General features: G+C 30.2%; 1 protein-coding gene and 1 long non-coding RNA gene across 3 annotated transcripts in view; both read right to left on the minus strand.

Moving 5' to 3' along the window:
• Positions 1-24,048, minus strand: part of Graf (GTPase regulator associated with FAK) — a 102,202-nt gene that overhangs the window by 1,899 nt on the left and 76,255 nt on the right. The window contains exons 5-19 of one of the 2 annotated variants that reach the window (XM_088193800.1): positions 22,401-22,518; positions 22,239-22,336; positions 22,072-22,146; positions 19,629-19,704; positions 19,465-19,562; positions 19,215-19,394; positions 19,020-19,147; positions 18,138-18,346; positions 17,960-18,065; positions 17,661-17,897; positions 2,454-2,547; positions 2,140-2,299; positions 1,735-2,074; positions 974-1,048; positions 538-617 (exon numbers count right to left, since the gene is read on the minus strand). In XM_088193800.1, the coding sequence (XP_088049926.1) occupies positions 538-617; positions 974-1,048; positions 1,735-2,074; positions 2,140-2,299; positions 2,454-2,547; positions 17,661-17,897; positions 17,960-18,065; positions 18,138-18,346; positions 19,020-19,147; positions 19,215-19,394; positions 19,465-19,562; positions 19,629-19,704; positions 22,072-22,146; positions 22,239-22,336; positions 22,401-22,518 (2,074 nt within the window). The remainder of the gene's footprint in view (positions 1-537; positions 618-973; positions 1,049-1,734; positions 2,075-2,139; positions 2,300-2,453; positions 2,548-17,660; positions 17,898-17,959; positions 18,066-18,137; positions 18,347-19,019; positions 19,148-19,214; positions 19,395-19,464; positions 19,563-19,628; positions 19,705-22,071; positions 22,147-22,238; positions 22,337-22,400; positions 22,519-24,048) is intronic. The other variant, XM_088193801.1, reaches the window with a different exon arrangement.
• LOC148231321 (uncharacterized) lies at positions 9,427-10,966 on the minus strand. Its single transcript, XR_015810893.1, has 2 exons — positions 10,916-10,966; positions 9,427-10,814 (listed from the first exon to the last, which is right to left on the minus strand). It is a non-coding gene; the product is annotated as an uncharacterized LOC148231321 (long non-coding RNA).

Below are 24,048 nucleotides of genomic sequence, written 5' to 3' on the forward strand. Positions count from 1 at the left end.
ATATAAATATATACAATAAAATGATCAGTAATTCTATGACTTGTTTTCACTTTACATTGTACTATTATTGGTAAAAACTATTATTAGTTGTCCTTGTATTTTCGTTAACGTATTGTCGTAAAGAAAACATATTTGTTCATTTTTCTATTTTTGAAGTATAAAAATGTTCCAATTAAAATGGTATCTATAATTTTATCAGAGCTCCATTCTGAAATATTATTTATGAATTCCAAGAAATAATAAAATAAGAATTTTTCCATGAAAATTTTACGGTGATCGATCAGTATGTCTTATTTTGATTATTTTATATAGTGAATTATAATTGATAAATTTTCTATTATACAATACAACACCTCATATATGGCTGGAATTAGAATCGTGTCTAGTAACATATGACCAAATACAGAATTGAAGATATCTTTAGGAGTTAAAAATCTTCTAAATAAGCTAGATAATTTTTTGTTACAACTAAGAACACATTATTGTTTTTTTATATAGATAAAATCTTATTGTATAATATAAAAAAAAATTACACACCGTTTGTGATGATCTGATTAGGCTCGAATGACAATTCTCCATCGTTTTCTCCCAGGCAAGCGTACAAAGTCCTTACTCGTCTAAAAAAAACATAACACAATCAGAATTATTATAATAAAACGCCCAAATTATATATGACCATCACTACAGAGCAATTTCTAGGATTGTTTTGTTATACAGTGGTGCCTTGACTTACGAGTTTAATTCGTTCAATCAATTTTCTCCATTGAAATGAATTGAAATGTCATTAATCCATTTCAATGGAGAATATTTAAATAGATTAATGGCAATCAGTTTAATTTTTAGTTACGCAATACATTGCTTGCATGTAGAGTCAAATTTAAAAAAATAATTTTCTCGTAAGTCAAGTCACTCGTAAGTTGAGGTTTCACTGTATAGTGCCTTGTTAGTTGGAGCATGCAGTGCCATAACTCACCGAAGTCCGGGATTGGGACTCAACGATCTCGGTTGTTGAACGATGGAAGCGGCAGGACCTATAGCCGTGTGCGGACTGTCAGAAAGTCGAGATTGTTAGTCAACCCATTATTAGTAAAAAAAAACATTATCGTGCAATAAAAATCCTTCGTACACCCTTTATCCTGTAAATTTGTAGACTGGTTCCGATTGTCTTTTAAAACAATACATTGACGTGTAAATCGATTCTCACAATAGTTATTTTTGTAAAAAATCAGTAGAATGCAAAAAAACAGATATAAAGGACCGTCTCTAAAACCTTTCTATTTGTGTTCTCTAATCGATATTCAAATTTTAATACATGCATTACCGTTATTTAAGTATTATTTATATTAACTTCTTTAAATTTTGTCAAGAAATTTGATTTGCTTCTTTTGAGATTTGATGATTTAAGTACATTATAAGATTATTAATTTAAATTGACTGAAATGATGGATTAGATATTTTGAAGTATATAAAATATTTTTTAATATAAAAATCTTGAGTCCTGCGAATTCCCGGAATTGGTAGAAGTTAGTTTTGATTCCCAGGATCACACAGTATAATCAGTCTACTAAATTATGGGACAAAAAATGCATCATGCTTTTAATATATATACATGTAGTATAAAAGTCCTCCGTAGTAAAATCTCGACACACCTTGTAAATTCACCAATTTTCACCATTTCATGCTTAACCCTCATTAACCATTATTTATTAATTTAACAACGAATTCAATACTTACACATTGTGCTGCGGTTGCGGCCTGTAGCTGGTGGCGTAGTGCACTGCGTGATTGACGATCCTTCTCGTCTTAACAGGCGAACTGTGGTGATTGATCGGCGATCCGTGACTGTTGTTCGAAATTATCGACTGGTTGTTCAGCTGGCCTTGGCTGTTGACCATGACTGGCTGCTGAACCGGACTAGACATGGTAAACGGGCTGTGTCCCAGTTGACCGTGACTGCTCGCGTGGTTCAGCGGAACGCCTGCCGACGGTAACATGTCTCGGGACGATATCGAAGACACTGACTCGTTTGAACTGCTGGTCGAATTCAGCAAGCCGTCTCTGTGCATATCCATTCCTGAGGAATTATAATAATTAATTTTGCAGTCCGATAAGGAACGGCATGTGGAGGATAAAACTTACCAGAAAGTAGGCTGTTGGACATTTGATGGTGCTGTAGTTGTCTGTGAGGTGGACTGTAAGGTCTGGCTGAAGGTGGCGGCTGATATGCTGGAGGTTGCGTCCTAGGTATCTGTCCACCGGAGACAGGTATTGGTCCATCGTGGTAGGATTTAATGACGGTCTGTTGAATGAGCATAAAGATAAAAAAGGGGTCCGAAGTAATGAATGAAATCAGGTTTGTAATGTGAGCGAAGGGTAAGGTGACCTTGCTTTGAATGGCACACCGGATATGTGCAGGTGCAATTGAATGAATGAAATCGAGGGGATGCACTTACATGGGTAACTGGCTGTGGGGGTGCGGAATATCTGTTAGGGTTTCTTGTGTGCGGTGGAGACTGAGGTCCAACTGGTATTCCTCCTGGGGGCAGTCTGAAAAAAATATATATTATAATTTTTAATAAGAAAAAAAAATTGTATCATTACTTATTAATTAATTATAAAGTAGATAATGTGAATTTTTGTAATATCATGACTCAGTATTTTATCACAATTGCATTATTGCTAGCATATATGTATATTTAAGCTTTATAATAGTATTACAGCTATAGACCAGTGATATAAATCAAAAGAGTTGGGGTTGAATCCCATATAGACACTAGTGTTTTTCATATTAAAGATCGGAATGAATGTCTATTATATAATTATAATATTCCAATCGATTATTACAAATTATGTTTTCCCAGATTACAGAATTTGATTTCAGTCTGGTGTGTCACTACTTACTTAGTAGTAGTTGATTATGTTTACTCCGTTGTAACGCATTAGAAGAGACTTAAAATAAATAAAATTCGTTGGGATTAGTTATATATTTCAAGGTGTTGTAAAATATGTCATTGAATAGATTACTTCAGGTAGTATTTTTTATTAAAAAAAATATTTTATAAAAATGAGAAAATTATAACAGTAGCCTTACAAAAAAAAAACTTTATGTAGTAGTTTTTTAAACACGGCATTGCAGTTTAAAATATAAAATTGTAATTAGAAACAAAACATCTGAATTTTTTTGCCGCGATTTCAATTTAAAAAAAATATTTTATTATTTGTTAAGAATATCGGCGCCACGCTCAGAAACCAATGGTTATGAATATTTATTCCACTCTTGGCCCTAACGTCTGCGAAAGTGGCCAACAACGTTTTGCTATATGAAAATATTTTAAGATTTAGAGCTTGTGTATATTCTATGTTTATAAAAAAAACTATTGTTCTACTTAAAAAATGATATTTAAATTGTACAAAAATAAAACGATCTATAACTATAATATAGTCTAAATTCGGATTTAAATTAATTTCAAATGCACTAAGCGTCATCTTATAATCGATAAAATATTTACAACTGGTGTTCATTTCCCAAACATCGGTTAAAAATCACAATTGACCGTTTATCAGTGTTGTAGATAACGCTGAATAACATAATAATTGGTTTCTGAGAGTGGCGCCGATATTATTAACAAGTGCCTATATTTTAATTAAAAATTATATGACAAAAATAAAATCATTTTGTAAAAAAATCTTGGCATTTTTTCTAGCAATTTAAATGAAAAATTACATTTTATACGCAATTTTTTTAATAACGTAACGTATAACATAATTTTTTTACAAAAACGTCAAAAAATGAATACGAGATATTCTTAGAAAAAAATATTATACTAATGATACAACTGAAATAAGTGTATAATTATGTATGTTAATATAGTTATTTTATCTTTGTGGCAAAAAATATTTGACACAGTATTAAAAAAAAGTCTAAAACTAGTCCTCTGTAAAGGCTCGTATTTTTTTATTAAAAATATATTTATGTAAATTGTTTTAATTTAGTCAAAACCAACGAGTTTTTTTGTTGATAATTATATTCTACGTATCGAAATTTTATTGTTCATAAACAGACATATTACTCAAGAAAGCATACATTAAGCCGTGCAGCGCAAAACTTATTGATATACATATATGTTTCTTAACAAAAAATTTTTTATTCGAGTCCTATGCCACTGCTGTCAGTGATTTGTATGGGACTTTTTTACTTATATTTCACCATAATCTATGAAGCACACTTTATAGGGTGAATTTTATTTACGACTGGCAACTGTTTTTAATAACACTTTTGTAAAATTTAATTATATAAAAATGTTGATGACATAAAACATTTGAAGAGTATAGCCGTACATGTACGGCGATCGATCTTTCACTGTTTTGAGATACTCCAGACAGTTATATATTTAAAAAAAAATATATATAAAAACCATTATAATTAAATATTATTATTTTTAATTTGAATTAATGTAAATGATTTCTGTAGAAAATAATACATTAACATAAAATATTTTATATTAATTTTATAAAATAATATTGAAAGTTAAATAATATATAATAAATATCTAAGATAAATTATTAAAATATTATAACAAAAAAGTAGTAAAATAAATTAAAGCAATAAACCGTTGAAAATCAGTTTTTTTCTATAATTTACTATAAATAATAATAGCAACAGATTTTTTTATGGAAAAATAGGTAGAATTGACTCAATCTTGAGGTGTATACACACAAATTAAGAAATGTGTATAAATTTACTTAATACTGAAAGGGATAAATATATGTAAAATTCTCTGAATCATTTATTAACAATAGTTTTGCAATGACGCATATTTGAGTCATCGGCCTGTAAGGTAAAAGAACTAAAAAAATAGCAAAATTAAAAAAGCACTGATGCTCTCTCATATTTTAATGTTTGTATTCGTTTTCACAGCTCAAATTCGTGACAAACGTGACACCCTCGAACATCAGGTAATATCCTCCCTTTTCATTGAGTTCAACAAGTTCCCCTGTTTCCGGCGATGTAATTCACATTGGGGTAAATGGATTATAGGGAAATAGCTAACGAGAACATATGCTTTAACGAATTTCGTGAATTCTATTTATATCTTCAAAGCAATATATAAATAATATTTTTTTAAAGAGAGGAATGAATTGCCATTATTGACTAACATGTGATTTATATTATATGTCTATTTTTAATATTATCATGAAATATAGTGCTGAAAATTTGTCTATACATGATACATGAGTACTATATATTATAGTTAATCATAAAATGTAACTCAATTACCATAATAAAAACGATAAGTTGATGAAAAAAATACTGAACGATTTTTATATATGTATGTATAATATACATAAAAATTAACTTTTTATACTTTAAACCATTATAATTATAATACAGAGTAAAAAATTAGCAATAAATATAATACATCATAATACACCATAAACATATAATTTTAATAACAAAACCGAAAATTTTATTTTTACACATACATCATGTTATAAAATTTTTGTGGCAATATGCAAAATTACAGATTGACTAAAGAATTATTTTATATTTATTGTGAACTTCTAAGGACCTAATATCTATAAAAATATTTTTAACACATACCCTCCGATCACAAATCCAGACAGGCAAATAATCATCTTGCTATAACTGATACAGTGAATTACACAAGACACGACTGCACCTCTACGCAGGACATCTGCGAATGAGTGTACGATTTGGAGGCAGCTGAATCTGAGTCGAACCACCTGGGACCGATTCGTGCACGAAAGAGCTTAACTGCAGATGCAACAAGTCAGAGAAAATCAGATAGTTCGTTCTATATTTACATGTTCACACACGTACGCTGTCCATCCATCGTCGGCTAATTGGATCGAACGGATTATGGAGAGTGTAAACAGTGAACAGAGAGTGGTCATAAATCAATCGCAAGGATTTGTAAAGCGATCTTTTATAGCTTTATAAAAATCGTTTCGGTCTATCCATCTAAATTGAGTCAATACATTAACTTGGATTGACACATGATCTGATGCTGTGATATTTGTTTTAAGATAGACTAGGACTGTTATGATGTTATGAAATTTGGGGTATGTCGTTTGCGACGTTTTGTATTCGAGAGTGGCGAAAATATTCAGTGGCAGATGTTCGACGTTTTGATAATCACGTGTGGTGTAAGGTAATGTGGCGCGCGCCAGGTGCAAAATAAATGTGAATGGAGTTACTTTAAAGGTGCGTTATTGAGGTTCAATAAAATAATCACTAAAATGGTTTAATAGTATATATTTATTTAACTCTATTTTAGTTTATATGTAAAAAAAAACATTTGTGGTCGTGGAACTTAGCTATGGGTATAAATATGTTGTAGTAAAAGCATTTGTATGTTATATACATTTGCAAATAATATGCATTATTTCAAAACATTGCAATTATATTGACATATTGCAGGTTTAAAAGAGTTTTATAAAGTAAATCATTAGTTACTGATATTTGTTGTGTAACATACTTAGAGAAACATGGAACAAATAATTTATTCTAATAAATAAATTATAAAGAACTTAACATATTTTTGTAAAGAAAATATATATGTCTGTCTGTCTGCCACAAGATCTCCTACCAAACGGTAAACAGTAGCGACGTGTCATTTGCACATGTCATTCATACTGGTATACGTCGCAGTGGGAACGCTTTCAATATGAGAGTATTGATTAAAGTGTATTCAAAGCGAATTTTGGTCAATAGGAGTGCGCAAAAACAATTATCACTTCTCAGAAGTTAAAAATTCACGTCAAAAGCAATAAAATCGTGTCGGCGCCGTCGCAGTGGGAACGCTCGGTAACGAGCGTTCCCACTGCGACGGCGACGGCACGATTTTAATGCTTTTGACGTGGATTTTTGACTTCTGAGAAGGGATAATTGTTTTTTGCGCTCTCATATTGGGCAAAATTCGGTTTAAATGTACTTTATTCGATTTTAACTAATAACATTGTTATAAAAACTTCATATAAACGCTTGATAATCGAGCGTTTTCACCGCAACGGCACGATTTTATTGCTTTTGACATGGATTTTTGACTTCTGAGAAAGGATAATTGTTTTTTGCGCTCTCCTATTGATCCTACAGAACTAGAGGGGCGCCAAAAAAACAAAATAAAGGCGTAACATTTCCTTCAAAATTTTTCAAGCCATGTTTCTAAAAAAAAATATCTAAAATTACTTGGTGAGCTTGGCGAGACCAAAAAGAATTAGAGAACAATCACAAAATATTTGAAAATGCTTTAACACGCCTTATTTTTTATGTTGAAGATACTTATAAATTATTTTCAATAACATGACGATTGCACTGGGGTCATAAAAACAGCATAAATAGATAATTTAATTATACATTCATTAAAAATGATTGCACTGAAATTTAATGTAAAGCCCTTGCTATGCACATTTTTGTTAGCTACCATTAAATTCTTTGTTCTGTGGTCACCATGCAGTTGTTTGTAAATGCTTGAAGTTAATTTGAATTAATATAAATTTAAAATTACCTGCGAAAGTATTATATTTGAACATGTATCAACTCACGTTTTAAATGTAATGTATTGATAACATATGGGGGGGAGCAACTTAATTATTGCCTGGGGCGCTAAATAAGCTAAGGCTGGGTCTGCATGTACCATGTACGTCAATACTAATCAAATGGTTAAAATTAAGTAGCATTGATCATATGTTTTAAGTAGTTCTAATAATGAATGACGCATATTAGTGTTTCCCGGCATTAAAGACTTAATGTGTCATCACCTTTTTAGATATTAGGTGTCGTAGTCATGCTTTGCTTATTTATTATGATTATTAGCAAATTATATTTATGGACTAGATATATAAAATAAAAATTGGAACGGGAGATTTGTATAAAATTATCACATATAAGTGAAAAATTGTTCTTTGTTCCAAAATTAATGTTTTAACTAAAATTAATTATAATTAATAAAATAAAAAAATAATTAAAAAAATAATAAATTAAACGATTCTTATTAATCGGTTAGATATGAAATATTTTTCAAACATCTAAACATCTGATAAATAAACGCACGTATAAGTTTGGATAATCACGCGACAGGTAGAAAAACCTTGCGCACATGTACTGGGGACACTGTGATCGAACGAACATATTTTATAAAAAAATATTTTAATCATGTCAGCCACAATCTAATTATTATTATTTTAAAATATTTATCATGTTCCACCTACACATGTTAAATAAAATAAAAACTAACAACGATCTTTGTTGATGTCATAATGCTCGAACAGGTAAATGAATTTATGTAGTAGTATGTCAATAGCACGAAACAGTTACTATACGTATTTAATTTTATTGTAGTGTAGCATGAAACTATGAATGTGTCATAAAATACGATTTTGATAAACACCATAACTGCCAAAGGGTTAAAATTAACCTCAGCAAATACCGACAAGGTAGAATGTGGCTATTAATTTCTCAGTGACAGCATTGCCAAATCTGTAGTTGCTTAAATTATCATTGTAAGGAAAATAACATAATCTGATTCCGCCTCAAATCGTCGCATTGGCTCGAGGGTGAAGAGTAGGAAAGAGCGGAAGCGTCTTTGCTTTAACCAAAATAGAATATAACCGCAAAAATATTTACTTTACTTTCAGAACTTAACGTAAGAACTTAACTTTAATACCTTTATTTTACATTTTAACATCATTTACTAATTTATAGTACATGTTTATGCATGTGCATTTTATGTTTCCGATTATTCGTTTCGGTCTCTTCGCACGGCATTCTCCCCAGAGACACACGACAGCTGCCGGGCGGAGGAGGAGGAAGCCCGACAAATCTCCGAAACGCATCTTGCAACAGAATGCACCAGAAAGATGTTCAATATTTGATACCAACTGTTTGCGTTGAATTTAATTTAACGGGAAAATTAAATTTAATTACTTAAAACACGCAAGTGCAAATAAATTCCTGCACCATTGACCTATATAGATTAGTTTTGCTTTAATTTATTATACATTTATTTGTATTACATGGATATTAGAGTTACAGACTTAGTATGTTAAATAAATTTGTTGTATGTTTGCGTATTATTCACTAAATAAATAAGATAAAATCAAATAAAAAAACTATACACGCTAAGAAAAATCTGCAATGGTTTTCGAAACACAAAATGATGACACTTAGATAAAAATAATAAAAAAAACTAAAACAAAAACATCACATATTACAATAACAAAAATTTAAATTTTGAGCAAAAATTTGAGTAACTTTTTTGTAACGACATATAAAAACCTAAGAATTAGGTGGATTTCTGTAGAGAAAAAGGTGTTTTATTTTAATTTTAATATCTATAATAGAACTACGGTAGTTAGGGTGTCCCTAAAAACTGTTTTTAATTTTAATTTATACAGTGTCTAATATTTCTTTTTCCAATTCTTGGCCAAAGCCATCCAACCTGGGTATCTATTAATTCATTCTCCCTTTTATTTATTTATTTTTTAGGGCAAAAAAAAGGGAAAAAAACCTTTTTGTTTCTTATTACGTTAGCTAGCACTTTTTTTTTAAATATTCATGTTACCTTATTACAGTTTTTAACTAATTCGTTAGAATGATTTTTAATTTATATTTTTAAACGTACAGGCGGCCCTCGATTTTCGAACGTTCGACTTTCGCACAATTCGCTATTTCGCACATTTTAAAAAAAAAAACAATTTTTTTTAAACGTTCTGATAGCGGTGAATCTTTTGCTTCAATCGGACGTTCGTATGATAGAAACAGGTCTACGATATGTTCAATTTTGCAAAATATAAATATAATTAAAGAATACGTTCAAAATTGTGGAAAATAAAGATATATTTCCACAATATTAATGATATTTTCCAAAAAAACACAGCAAAAAAAAAACATGGATGAAATGGAAAATCTTTGTCATTGTAGATCGATGACCAACATCAAAAAGATGTCCCTCTGAGTATTTCAAGTATTCAAGCAAAAGCTCTTAGTTTGCACAAAGATTGGAAGGATAGATTAAAAAAAAATTAACACGGTTTTTCAAGCAAGTAACGGTTGGTTATACAATTTTAAAATGAGGTATTCTTTTCATAGTATTAAATTTACTGGAGAATCGGCTGATGCGGATAAAGATGCTGCAAAAGAATTTATTTCCTAATTATCCAAAATTATTGAAGATGTAAAATATTCCTCTGGCTAAATATTTAATGTAGATGAGACAGGTTTATTTTGGAAAACTCTTTAACAATGAAAAATATGAATCAAGCCATCACGCACCTTGACAAATTTTTAAATATTATGGAAGATTGTGATCTCAATGGAGAACGCATATCTCAAGTGCGTGGGGCGATCAATAAAAACATAGCATGTTATAAAATACTATATGAAGAAAAGAAAAAGAATAGTGGAAAACAGTTAACTCTTGATAACTTTTCAAAGGAAGCACCCGCAAACCCCACTTTAACGTGTCTTTTAAACGCCTCTAAACATCTTATATTTACTTGATAAATAAATATTTTAAAATACACACAATTTCAATTTTTTTTACTTCCCTTGACTTTCGTATATTCAACATTCGCACACATTTTCAGGAACCAATTATGTGCGAAAGTCGAGGGCCGCCTGTATCCTTACTTTTTTGTTTAAAATTACGGTGTTTTTTTTCGAACAGAATTATGAATATTTTTGGAAATAGTTTAATGTCGATATGGTAATCATGTTCTCCAAAACTGTTATATCCCATATACATAAATAACATTTTATTTTTTGCTGTGGTTACAATTTTTTTTGATAGCCGCTATTTTAAAACAAGATGGCAGAGTAGATTGGCTAATGAACACCGAGATATTTACAAGATTTACTTTTTAGAAAATTTTATGACGATCTTCATAAAAATACCGTGTCCCGTATTTAAAAAAAACTTTTTTTCAATTTTATTTTATTTCAATGAACGTCAAAGATCACTTTTATCTCAAAGATTAAGTTGGATCAAGCTAATAGATTAGATAAACGTATAATCTAGATTAGCTATCTAACTATCACCAATAAAATATATTTTTGGTTTTGTTTTAAGATTTGTTAAGAATAAATTTTACTTTTAATTCCAACTGCTTTATATTTTTAAATAAAAAAAATGTGTAATTATAGGAAATAAAAGTGTATCATACTAACGTAAATAACTAATATAATTTTAAAATATTCTTAAAACGTGGTATATACAAATTTAAATCATATTGATATATTATTAAATATATATGTTTATATTGATCACCTATGATCACCGAACCATCATAATCAATCATAAAAAAAAAGATTTAAAAATATTTTTGGCAAAGCAAAAAGGATTACTATTCAGAAAATTTAAAAAAGACTTGATCGAAAAATAGTAGAACTAATAATTTTGTAACTTTAAAAATTGTTCCAATACAAGATAAAATTTGATCTATTAAAAAATAAACTAACGATACAGCTGACATCAGCGTATACTTTTATATTTGAGTCAAACAATTTGTTTTTAAGTATTATTCTTAAATACATAATTAGGACATAAAACCTGGCTCAATATAGTATAAAAGCGTCCAAGAAATAAAATTGCAAGATTACAAAAAAACAAACATTTCTTTGCGTGGCCTAGTAAATCACGAGATTTAGAGTTAAAAAATAAATTTGATCAAAATATCGAACTGTAGGAAATAACGATTCGATGGTGATTATTGCGCAAACAAAAATTCCACACAGCGAAAACTGCGTACTTAGATTGCACACACGATATCAATATACATATTGTATAAAGTAGAACCCCGAATAAGACTACCCCCATTAGCACGATCGACCGAAAAAATACGACCATACCCCCAACACGTTCCCTACTAATCAGGATCGCGAACTACGTCATACTCACTCGCCAAGAATGATTCGGTAATGTATGGGTTTGGATAAGTACATTTGTCTCGCTTACTTTTACTATTTGACTTTTACCATAAATTTAACTCATTTTTACGTGACTTTTTTAAGAAAATCCTAGATAGTTCAATGATTCAAAATGAACCGATAATTGAGCGAATAACGTCGATAAGCATCTCAGCACACAAACAAACATCTTCCACATTGTCGTCGAGGAATTCAAGGACCGAGAAGGGGATCCATATAATGGGCCGAACAGACAGATGTTCTTCGGGCACAATAGCCCTAATCTCGTCGATGGAATTCTAAAAACCACTCCGCGGATAAAACGCCCGCTGCAATACCAAAATCCTAATGTAACGCAATAAATTTCCAAAAAACGTGACAGTACACTCACGACTCGGATTCGTATCCAATGTTGACAATCGTGACAATGTCCTAACATGACAATGGGACCCACTGGAGATGGCTTCCTGCTGTAAACACTTTGGAAGGACCCACAGTTACACCAACATATACGTATCTAAGATTATCCATTTATTATTCTAGCTATTTTAATCTATTCTATACCTCTATTTTAATCTATTCTATACCTTGATGTAATTATTTTGTATAGAGGTTTTTCTTCTATCGTCCCAATACTATTTGATACAGGTTATAAGAGCAAGCATTACTACCGGGATACGATTTTTTCATTTGAAATAAGTTATTTGTTATAATCCTTCTTCTAGGATTTACTAAATAATTTTATATTGTTATTTTATAATATTATATTATATATGTTATTATTGAAAGACTCGAGTCATTGACCATCACGCTCAGCTTATCTCAGATCTCCTGCGGTCCTCCTGGATTGAGCTTTCTAGATGGATCCGACTATTAAAACGCAATTTGGTGGGGCAAAAAAAATGTAATAGTTCAGACCACCCAAGCGGAGCCGGTATACAAGGGTCAGTCGCCATGCCACTTCTCTTGTCTATGCATAAGAGTAATTTATGACATGACAGGGGTGGTAATTATCCACGCCGTGATGGGACCGTGAAACGGGCGCTCAATTAGAATATCGATGGTCTCTTTGAAGCGAACTCGTGTGTAAAGAATTGCAAGACGAAAATAATAATAGTGTCACATTTTCAATGCTCGTTCCAGAGATTGGGGTCCAAATCGATTTGAAGTGTTGCCAAAATTGTATGTCAAGTCGGTTATTGGATAGCTTTCAAGAGCTTAAAGAAAGCACAATGGCCTATTAGAATATCAGAGTCGGCTATTAAAATAGCTTTGGAAGAAATATTAAAGCTCTCTGGTTCATCTTATCTGTCGCGAGTAAATCTGAATTTAACGATGGATCAAATTAGAAAAGTTTTTATAGTTCATAAGAAAATTGATCCCTGAGGGTATTTTTGATTACTGTTGAAAAGTACTTGAATTATTGTGGTGCATAATGCTATTTTTTAAAATAAATTGAGCAGGATATGAATTTAATATAACGTAAAAAATCCACGACACAAAACAGGCATTGAAAAATGACCACCCACGTAGTATGGGTATATAAAGTTGTACAACAAAGTTTGGGAACAAAACCTTTACCGAAAAAAGAGACTAATGGCTTTTCCTATCTCACAACATGTGTATGCATATGACACATTTATTGTTATAAATTAATTTTAAATAAAGCGTTGTAAACAACAAAAGTTTTTTTTTTATATTACAACAATGTTTTAGAAACATCGATTCTATCTTTGATAAATTTACGTGAGTAATTAATAATATTTTTAATCACCACAACGTAATTTTTAATAAACCATATATGTATATATTACAGTGATTGTGTATTATCAGTAAAGTTATATTTTCACTGGCGTTTCAGTGAAATACATTTTCACAGATAGATATATATTTCTACTAGTAAAAATATAATTGAACTAATAGGCACTAATTTAATTATGTGCTGTGCTAAAATATCTATGAAACTCAATTTGACCCAAACCCAAATTTAGCCTAATGAAAGTTAAAAATCTAAAGATAATATTAAAACTTTTATTAGGTCAAGCTAGATTCGTTAATCCGTTTAGGTTAGTTTGGATTTGACCATCAAATGGTCGTTTCGCAATTGTTTTAAAAAAAAACCAGTGTATTATCATTGAAAATATAAGTGTAGAATATCGGAATACATTTTCACTGGCAGATATATATTTATAATAGTGAAAATATTGTCTGAAACGTGTAATGAAATTATATGCTGAAGGCGTGAAATAGTTGCAACAAATCTAAAAAGCGATGGAATTGGTGCTATTTCAAATGATACTATAAACTCTGTGTTTTAAATCTTGTACGCCACCAGCGAATTTCATGTAAAAAAATGGTTGTAGAGTGACACATCAATTGTTAAGGCAAAAATGTTCTGTATGTACATGTACCAGATCATCTGCACAGTGAATACAGTTTCATTAATATTGACCAGTAAAATTATAAATCAATTGTTTGATACATTTTAACTGACCTAGTTAGTGAAATTATATTTATACTAGTGAAAATATAACTTAACCGAAAAATACACATTTAATGTTACAGTTGCGAAACATCCATTTACTGTTCAAACCCAAACCAAAGATGAACGAATAATCCAAATCTAACTTGACCTAATGAAGGTCCTAAAACTATATTTTTGAACTTTCATTCTGTGAAAACGTATCAATGAAATGCTATCTATTTTTAAAAAGAACTATTTTTTACCTTGCTAGTTGTTCAAATTTAAAAGCAACACATATGAATCAATGTTGGCATCGTGTTTCGTACACTGTAGAATATTATTATTAGATGATAATAATATCAATAACGTGTTTCGGGCTTGGCCCTTAATGCAATTTTAGATTTCATTACATGAATATTATGATACATATTTTATTTATTAAGGTGAGCAGATTTAGAAAATATCAAAGGAGGACAAAGAATGACAAATTGCTATGGGATATATAAAAAAGGTCAGCACGAACATTTTTGTGCAAAGGCCATCTCCAGAAATGTTTTGTGGAGATATTTCTACGGAAGCTCAAGAAAAATATGAAAATAAAATTGGAATTTTTTGTTTTAGGAGGACAAACCTCTTAAATAATGGAGATCTGGTCAACTTATATTTATATATTATATATCAAATCATATATGTTCGATAATATGTATCATATTTAAAAACAATAAAAAAATACGTTTAATAATGAATTATAAATTGTATATTTTTAATGAGATATAGATGTCAATCTATATCTCATTAAAAATATACAATTTATATAATATCGTGTGTAGCTCGTGAAGTGAGTCACAAGCGAAAAATAAATATTTAATGATGGTTTACAACTCAGCTATTTAAAAAAAATAGGTATCAAGGTGCAAACACATTTTTATGGTTTAGTGACAAAAATGGCGCACAACGAAAATTTCAAACAGTAAAATTTGTGATCATAGATGATCAAAATACAAATACATATGATATATGTATGTAAGAATATGTCAATATATATTAAAATAAAAATGTGTATATAACAGATGCTAATATGATTTTAATTTAAAATATCTTACAATTTATCTTTAAAAATATTTTACAACTATTTTAGTAGTTAGTTGTTTACGTTCTTATAATTTTTACTAAAAATTAGAGAAAAATATATACAAGTTGGAAATAAAAGTAAAATATATTTGACAATCAAACAGTCACCATGTTCAGAATTTTCGCTATGTGGAATTATCGTGTGCGCAATTTTCGCTTGTACAATAATCTGATAACCCATTTTTATACACATAAACATTTGTAAAAATAATGAAAAATTATATTTTTTTTCGAGCTATATTTAATATTGTCTATTTTTGTAATGTACAACATTAATATTTAGAATAATAAATAAATAATAGAAAACGTTTATATACTATTCGTTAAAATTTCAAGTAATTATATATGTTTTTACGGTAAATAAATATTATTTTTCAGATAAGCTGAAAAACGATCAATTTCTAATTATTTTTTTATAATTATATAAAAAAAAATATTTTTTAAGAATTGACACGAATTTTGATAAATAGAGGCATCTGTTGAGTATAAAGAAAAATAGTTTTTTAAGAATCAGTTTATAATTTGGTTCAACCTTTATAGCAAAATCATTAAAATTAAAAAATAATAATAAAATGTTCAATTTTATTCAAAAAATTAACTATTTAATAATCAAAAAAAAATATATTTTTAGTATTTTTTTGACAAATGAACAGTAAAGTCGACGATTTCATATTATTATGGACAATCAAAGATTTTAAGTACTTTTTACAAACATATTTTTAGTTATAGTAATGATGAATATTATCTATTTCTGTAATTATTATCTGCTAACATTAAAGATTATTTTTATCGTTATTTTCATATTTTTTATGTCATTTGGAGGGGGAAAGGGTGGGGGGGCATTTGCCCCTTTTAATTTAGCCATAAAGTTTTTACTAGTGAAGTCCAAATACAACTCATTTCTCAGGGGAAAATAAGCAGAAGAAGTACAGACAGACGTAGCATCTCGCATATTACTTCATAGTTTATCTGTATTTGGATATAACACTGTTTTAAAAATATGATAGCTAACCTAATCGGTATTACTATGAACTTCCTATATGAGAGTATTGATCAAAGTGTATTCAAACCGAATTTTGGTCAATAGGAGAGCGCAAAAACAATTATCACTTCTCAGAAGTCAAAACTTCACGTCAAAAGCAATAAAATCGTGTTGGCGCCATCACAGTGGGAATACTCAGTAACGAGCGTTCCCACTGTGACGGTGACGGCACGATTTTATTGCTTTTGACGCGAATTTTTGACTTCTGAGAAGATATAATTGTTCTTTGTGCTCTTCTATTGGTCAAAATTTGGTTTATATATGCTTCAATAGATTCTCACTTATTTTATAAGTCGAAATAATTGAATAAAAAATCTTAATATGAACGCTAAATATCCGAGCGTTTCTACTGCGACTGTGGTGGCACGATTTTATTGCTTTTGTCATGAGATTACATTTTATATTTCATATTAATTAAATTATTGAATCTTTGTGGTAAATGTTATAAACGAATAATGTATATGTTAGACTGAATGTGTATTACCAGTGAAAATATGTTTGCACTGGCATTTCAGTGAAATCATATAGAATATAAAATACATTTTCACTGGTAGATATATATTTCTACTAATGAAAATGTAATTTCATTGAAAAATACACATTGACATAAATCAAAGATTTTCATTACTTCTTCATAAACATATTATTATAGTTATAGTAATAATGAGTATTATCTATTGACGTCATTTTCATATTTTTATGGCTACACGTTACACATATATGAATGCATTACTTCGCTGAGATTGCATTTTATATTTCATATTAATTATATTATTTAATCTAGTGAATAATGTATATGTTACACTAAATGTGTATTACCAGTGAAAATATAATTTTACTGACATTTCAGTGAAATCATATTAGATATATATTTCTATTAGTGAAAATATAATTTCATTGAAAAATACACATCCAATACAACATATACATTCTCTACTTTAATAACTCTATATATTCTCTACTTTAAAATATTATAATATTAATGTCGAGCTCAATAATCAGCTTTAAATAAGTTAAAAATGTATATATTGAAATATTAATGTGAATAATAAATATGGTTTTACAAAGATCGTTAATAAGCTAATAGTAAAACTTACCTCATATCAGAATGTACTCCCGATCCCACAGCCGATCCATTAGATCGCTCCATCGGCTCCGGCTGACTATGAAAAATCTTATCGTAGTTCTCGATCAGTATCTCCACGACCACATTATAAAACTTAAGGTCCATTATAGACGCTACAGTCTCTTCTTCGGGTCTTAGCAATGTTGGACCGAAGCACACTGCTATGTTTGACACAGTCATCAAGTTCTTGTCCGATTTGGCAGCAACACTAAAAATAAACACATTGTTTTTAATCATATATTGATATTGAAAAGTAAGCAACAAACGTACTTCTTAAGATGCCTCGTGGCTATCTCCAACATCTCGAAATTCGCCTTTGGTAACCGATAGATTAGATGATGTACATCGTTCACTCTTAAATGCCTAACGTCTTGCTCTGAAAGATTGAGAGAGTTATTTATAAATGGTAAGGCGTGTGTATATTGTTTAATGAAAATGAGAAACATACTAGCAGCAGCGATGAAAGAGTTATGAAAACGGTGTGTCATCAGCGGCTCCGGTAAGTGACGTAGATACGTTTTTAAAGCGCTTGTTAGAGTTTTACTCTCCCATTCCAGTTGATCGTCTAGGATTGCGCCTAGGCGCTCTTGCGGCGGTTTCCTCCTATCCAAGCCCATAGATAGCAGTTTGGTAACCTTTGATGCAACTCCAGCCACCCTGAAATTGAACATTGTCTCATTAAGGATTCGAGTTCTTAATAAATAATTATCTGAAAGGATTTTTTTATTGTAAGCTGTAGATGAAACGGTGTAGCACTGTGTTTTTAATAAAATTATATTTAAACATTACTCACAGATGATATGATTTTCTTCAATCATATTTATCGTGTAAGAGGAAGTGTAAAACGGTTTTTGGGCATTTTAATTGTGGAAATATTATTAAAAAGCGACGTTTCCATAGGTTATATATATGGTCAAACCACTTACTCTAAATCAATATCAAATTCAATGAAATTAATTTCTTGTATCAAAAGATAATGCCAGTTGCAGCAGGTAAATTTTAACAACTACCAATTATCCAATGCAGTTAATTTATTCCCTATATCCGAAGAGGATTACCACAATACAAACTAACGCTCACAGGAGAATTTAGATTTAATGTAACGCGGTTTGTTGTGAAGGCATTAAGAAACGGTCTTAAATGGAACATATTTATTCCCACATTGATCCGTCATGACAGTAAATAACAAACTAAAACAGTCGTTCAATGCGATAGTAATTAAGTTAAGAGGTGAATGTTTCTTTAATGTCACAAGTTCAACAAATAACGTTGTCATTGGATACAATATAACTGGGAACAAAAGCTAGTTTGTAAATAATTTAAAACCAACCTATATAAACCTTGCTCTTCTAAGCCTCTGCTCTCAATGGCTTCGATTAATCTGTGGACGTAAAAGAATCCGACTTCATCCAAAGGCCACTCTTCAGCTTTTGGCATCACATGTTGTTGTGCATAAGTCTAAAAAATATAGAATATTTAATTATAAATCAACTAACTAATACTATATGAGCAAAATTAATATTACCGGTTCTTTTCCATCCATGACGTCTATCCATGACTTTCTATCCTCTTCGCCGAGAGCTTGAAGCGTTATCACAATACCAGGTCTGCTATCTGTCGTTATGTCAAAACAGAATCGCTTTTCAATGCTTTCGGACATGCGTCGGACGCAGCTCGACAACGTTAAATTATCCGTCGGAGGCGCCTATAAAAATAACATTGATGTAGTACTGGTAAGTACAGCAATAAAATAATCGTAAAGCACAATCACGAACCACTTTGCTGGTCATTTGATTGAAAGAGGTCATCCTAAACTCTTTAGTGTTCTTCTCGTATGTACAATAATGCTTGGTCCATGTCGTTCCAAACGCTTCTGCAATTTACAAAAGATAAGTTTTATAAATGTATTCATATAAGTTGGATATAAATTAAAGCATACTTTTTTCCATAAGAAATAGGTAGCCGGCTTTGGTAAATCCTGCATTTATTGGTGGCCTCGTATGATCATCCTGCTTCTATACATAAAATTGTTTTATTAATTAAATTATACTTGAGATATAAATAATTCTTTTACAAGTGATATTCAAAATTAAGACAATGATTGCATTATATATTTGGACACTAAAGTGACAACCAGAGGACAACTTGTTCAGGTTTACTATTTCATGTGAATTAAATGCATACGTTAATCCAGAGATCTATATTTTCAAGATAATAAATTAATGCTCTTAAATGACACCACGTCAGTTGACTCATCAAGTTGAATTTTTATATCCCATCTATAATTTTCTCTGCAGTATCAACAATATTTCTTTAATAGATATTTCTCAAGAGAGTTGAGCGTATACTTTAAGGACTGTGGGGGTTAGTTCAGCATAAGAAATCTGTAGAACGGTAATGGCTTGGCTTAGCAATACAGTTAAAATTTGGTATTTCAGAACATCCAGAACAGGGGACTTAATTTGAGATTTTTACAAGAGAAAATTTTGATTTTAACGTAAATTTTTGATTTCTCAGAACGCAAAAATTCACGTCAAAAGCAATAAAATCATGCCGTTTCGGTCGCAGTGGAAACGATCTGTTATCTAGAGTTTATATTAAGACTTTTTATAACAATATTGTGACTTACATTAAGGGAGAATCACATGAAGCATATATAAAGCAAATTTTGATCAATAGGAGAGCGCAAAAAATAATTATCTCTTCTTAGAAGTCAAAAATCCATGTCAAAAGCAATAAAATCGTGCTATCGCCGTCGCAGTGGGAGCGCTCGTTACCGAGACATATTTAAAAAAATATTTTCGGGATAGACTGTCTTTTATATATTTTTTTAGAGAATTTCTGGTTAAGAATCAGTGAGAGGGGAGGCAAATTCCCACACCTGCCTCTAACAAATGACGTCCCTGATCCAGAATTACACAGTGCAGACTTTCATAAGCTATCAATAAACAGCAATAGCTATTAATTACCACAAAAGCTCTTCAAAAGCTTTGAGATATGCCTTAGATTGAATAAGGATTGTATAAATTATTCTTTGTTATTATCGGACGGCCAACTTAAAACTTGAACTTTTCCAAAGAGTTAGATTTAAGGTGGGGTAAACATTAACATGATTGTTTCTCAATTTGTCTTATTAATTTAGCAAAAAAAAAATTTTCACCAAATAATACATTTGGTAATAAAAAATGTACAAGCAAATCACAGATGAATTATTGTATTGAAGTAATCATTAGCATATACATATATTTAAAAATATTATTTTTCAGGTCAGAATTTGAATAACATTGTGAGCAAAATGTATATTACATATGGTCAAAATGCATATTAATGGGTAAGAATATAAGCAGCAAGAATAAATATAAGATGATCAGAATTTATAGTAAATAATTTAATAATAATTTATATATAATTATTTTGACAAATAGTCTGAATTATTTTTTTTAGTTGGCAATAGTGTTATTGTATAATGTTGTTGTTGTTGTAACGCTGAAGATTAGTACAACTGATTTGTCATTTGCATGTCAGGAGTTCAACACAACGAGCAAAGCATGCTCTCCGCCACCGCTCTGTCGTTATTCCCGCTTCGTTCGTGGTAAATAAATATAGTAATCAATGTGGGGTTTTATACATTTTAAGATATTATTATTACTATTATAGATACAACAGAAAAATCAATAGCTTACATACTGATTTCAGTCTGCTGTGTCACTACTTACTTAGTAGTTGTTGATTGTGTTTTTTTATTCACAATAAATAAATAAAAATAATGAGACGGCCAATTAAATTAGTTAAAAGTCAGTGTTGAATTAATTTATCAATATTTACTAAATAAAAAATATATAATAATCAATGTGCGTTTTCATACATTTTAAAATATTATTATAAATACTACATAAAAATCTACAAAACTACTTATTTATTTATTTTAAATTATATTTTTGAAAATATAACGAACTGAACATTTATTCGTCGAACGTCGACGTAAGTTTAATCGTAATCGAAATCGTTATTTAAAAACTATTCGGCAAATATTCGTTTCTATTTAAAGATTCGTTGAGAGTTATTCATGGGGTGTTCAATATTCTGACCAAAGCTTGCTATCACCTAACTTGTAGACCACTTTTGATGTGAGCAATATATTTTTAATATAAATAATTTATTGCCCATTTATATTTATAAATGTTATAATATTTTTTTTAATTCACATGATAGTCCTATATTTTTATTCTGACCATATGTTATTTTTATTCTAACTTTTTGATATATATTCTGAACCTGAATAATATAATTATTATTTTGACCCGAAGTTGATTTAAATTCTGACCATCTATTTTGTTGCCAATAAATAATATTATTGTATATATGAATATATCAATACTAACCAACTGCCGCATCTCCATCATTTTCTTCATAAGAGTCTCCGTTTTTATACTAGTCTCTTCAAAATTTCCTCTAGTCTAAAAAGCAAAATAAAATATTATATAAGTCTTAATATTATAAAATATATTTGATTGAAGTTAGTTTTAGAGCCACTCATTTTAATACATACCTTTTGCAGTCTAAACTGTAATTCAGACATAAAAGGTTTGAAGTCCTTGTGAACTTCGTATCCCTGATGATAGAACGTTAACCATCCGAACATAAAACCTAGAAAAATAAAGATGAATTAAGAAAACCGTTTCAAAAATAGGTAAATAAATAAGATACAAACCTAGTAACGTCTCCACAAACTCAAACTTCTTGCGTTCCTGTATAGCTTGCAATTGGAACACATACTCCAACGACGCCTGACAAAAATCCCTTTCAGCCATGTCCAATGAAGCGTCCGCCTGAAATGATAATAAGGGAAACCATTAATCACTGATTGGTGATCTATTCATAGAGTTTAAAACCAGTATAGGAGAAATTGAACCGTGGAAAGTGTGTGCGTTGGAAAATGAGCGAAAACAAGTTACGTACGTCAACGTGAGAACAAGTTGTAAGGTCGTCATAATTTAATAATAATATGTTATGGAAAAAATAGTATGTGGTATATAAATGTGGATGTGTGTAGTTTATGCTGTGTTACGTATAAAGTTTTCACACACAAAAGGTAACCTGTTGATATAGGAACACAATGCAAACAATTCTGAAACAGGAAACTAAACAAAACTAGCTAGTGATGTGCAAGAAGTTGTTACAAAAAATATTTTTATTATTATATTAAATATTAGGCAGATCCTAGTAATTATAATATATCATTAATCACTCATTATTAGACGGTAAAACTTATTCTATTACATATAATATATGAGTAATTAACCTAACCTAAAAAAAATATTATAAATCATTCCGCACTGTCGACACATTACTAGCCGGTCACAATGGAACGATAGCGTTTATGGGGTGCTCTTTGTTTAGTGATTTTCTGCAATCGAGGGTGAAATGATGCATAGAGGGGGTTGTTTCGTCGCTTCTGAGCGCAAAGCCTCCGAGGCAAACGCCATGCAGACGTCGAGGGGGATACAGAAAAAAGGAATATGCATCAGACGCGAAAAAAATTTGCGATAGAAATTTATAGCGGCCCGTCTGCCCCCCGCGGTGTTCTCACGTCTCTATCACTCTCGTTGAATCTAAAATTCTATTTCCGAAACAATGGGATAGGGGAGTGATGATCGAGAAGATTGTGTCGCTCGAAACGCCCCTTTTAATTGCGGAAGAGCAAAGATACGCGGCAAGAAACTGATGTTTAAAAAGCAATATAAGTTCAAGCCTTTGAACCCTACGGGGATCAGACACCCCTTTAAATTGGATTGATTTCAAGTATTTGAAATATGTTTGAAGTACACTTTTGCACAATACTGTTGGTATCAATATTTAGATAATTTCAATATCTATTCTATTATATAATATAAATATACAGAATGGGGCAAAAGTCACTTAACTATTTAAAAATAAAATAACTTTTTTGTGGTTATATATTATTTATTTTTTATTTTATATTCTAAAAATATAAGATAAGAAAATATACAAGAGAAAAAAGTACGACAAAATAAAATTAAGTTTTAGCTCAACGTTGATGAAGATCCAAATATGCATCTAACAAATTTTCGAAGCAATTTATATCATATCACTGAGCTCACGGTTTCAGATTGTTTTTTGTAGGGGTATTTAAAAGAGCAAGTGTTTATCAATAGCCTCGATATCTTCTTGAGCTGAAGAACAATATATAAAGAGAGTATTGGGATACAACAAAACACCAGCGACGGCACGATTTTATTGCTTTTGACGTGGATTTTTGACTTCTGAGAAGAGATAATTGTTTTTTGCGCTCTCCAATTGACCAAAATTCGATTTGAATACACTTTGATCAGCCCTAT

This window comes from Plectrocnemia conspersa, unplaced genomic scaffold (assembly GCF_051122295.1).
Source record: "Plectrocnemia conspersa isolate PC_06_02 unplaced genomic scaffold, ASM5112229v1 ptg000010l, whole genome shotgun sequence".
In the NCBI taxonomy this organism is placed as follows: domain Eukaryota; kingdom Metazoa; phylum Arthropoda; class Insecta; order Trichoptera; family Polycentropodidae; genus Plectrocnemia; species Plectrocnemia conspersa.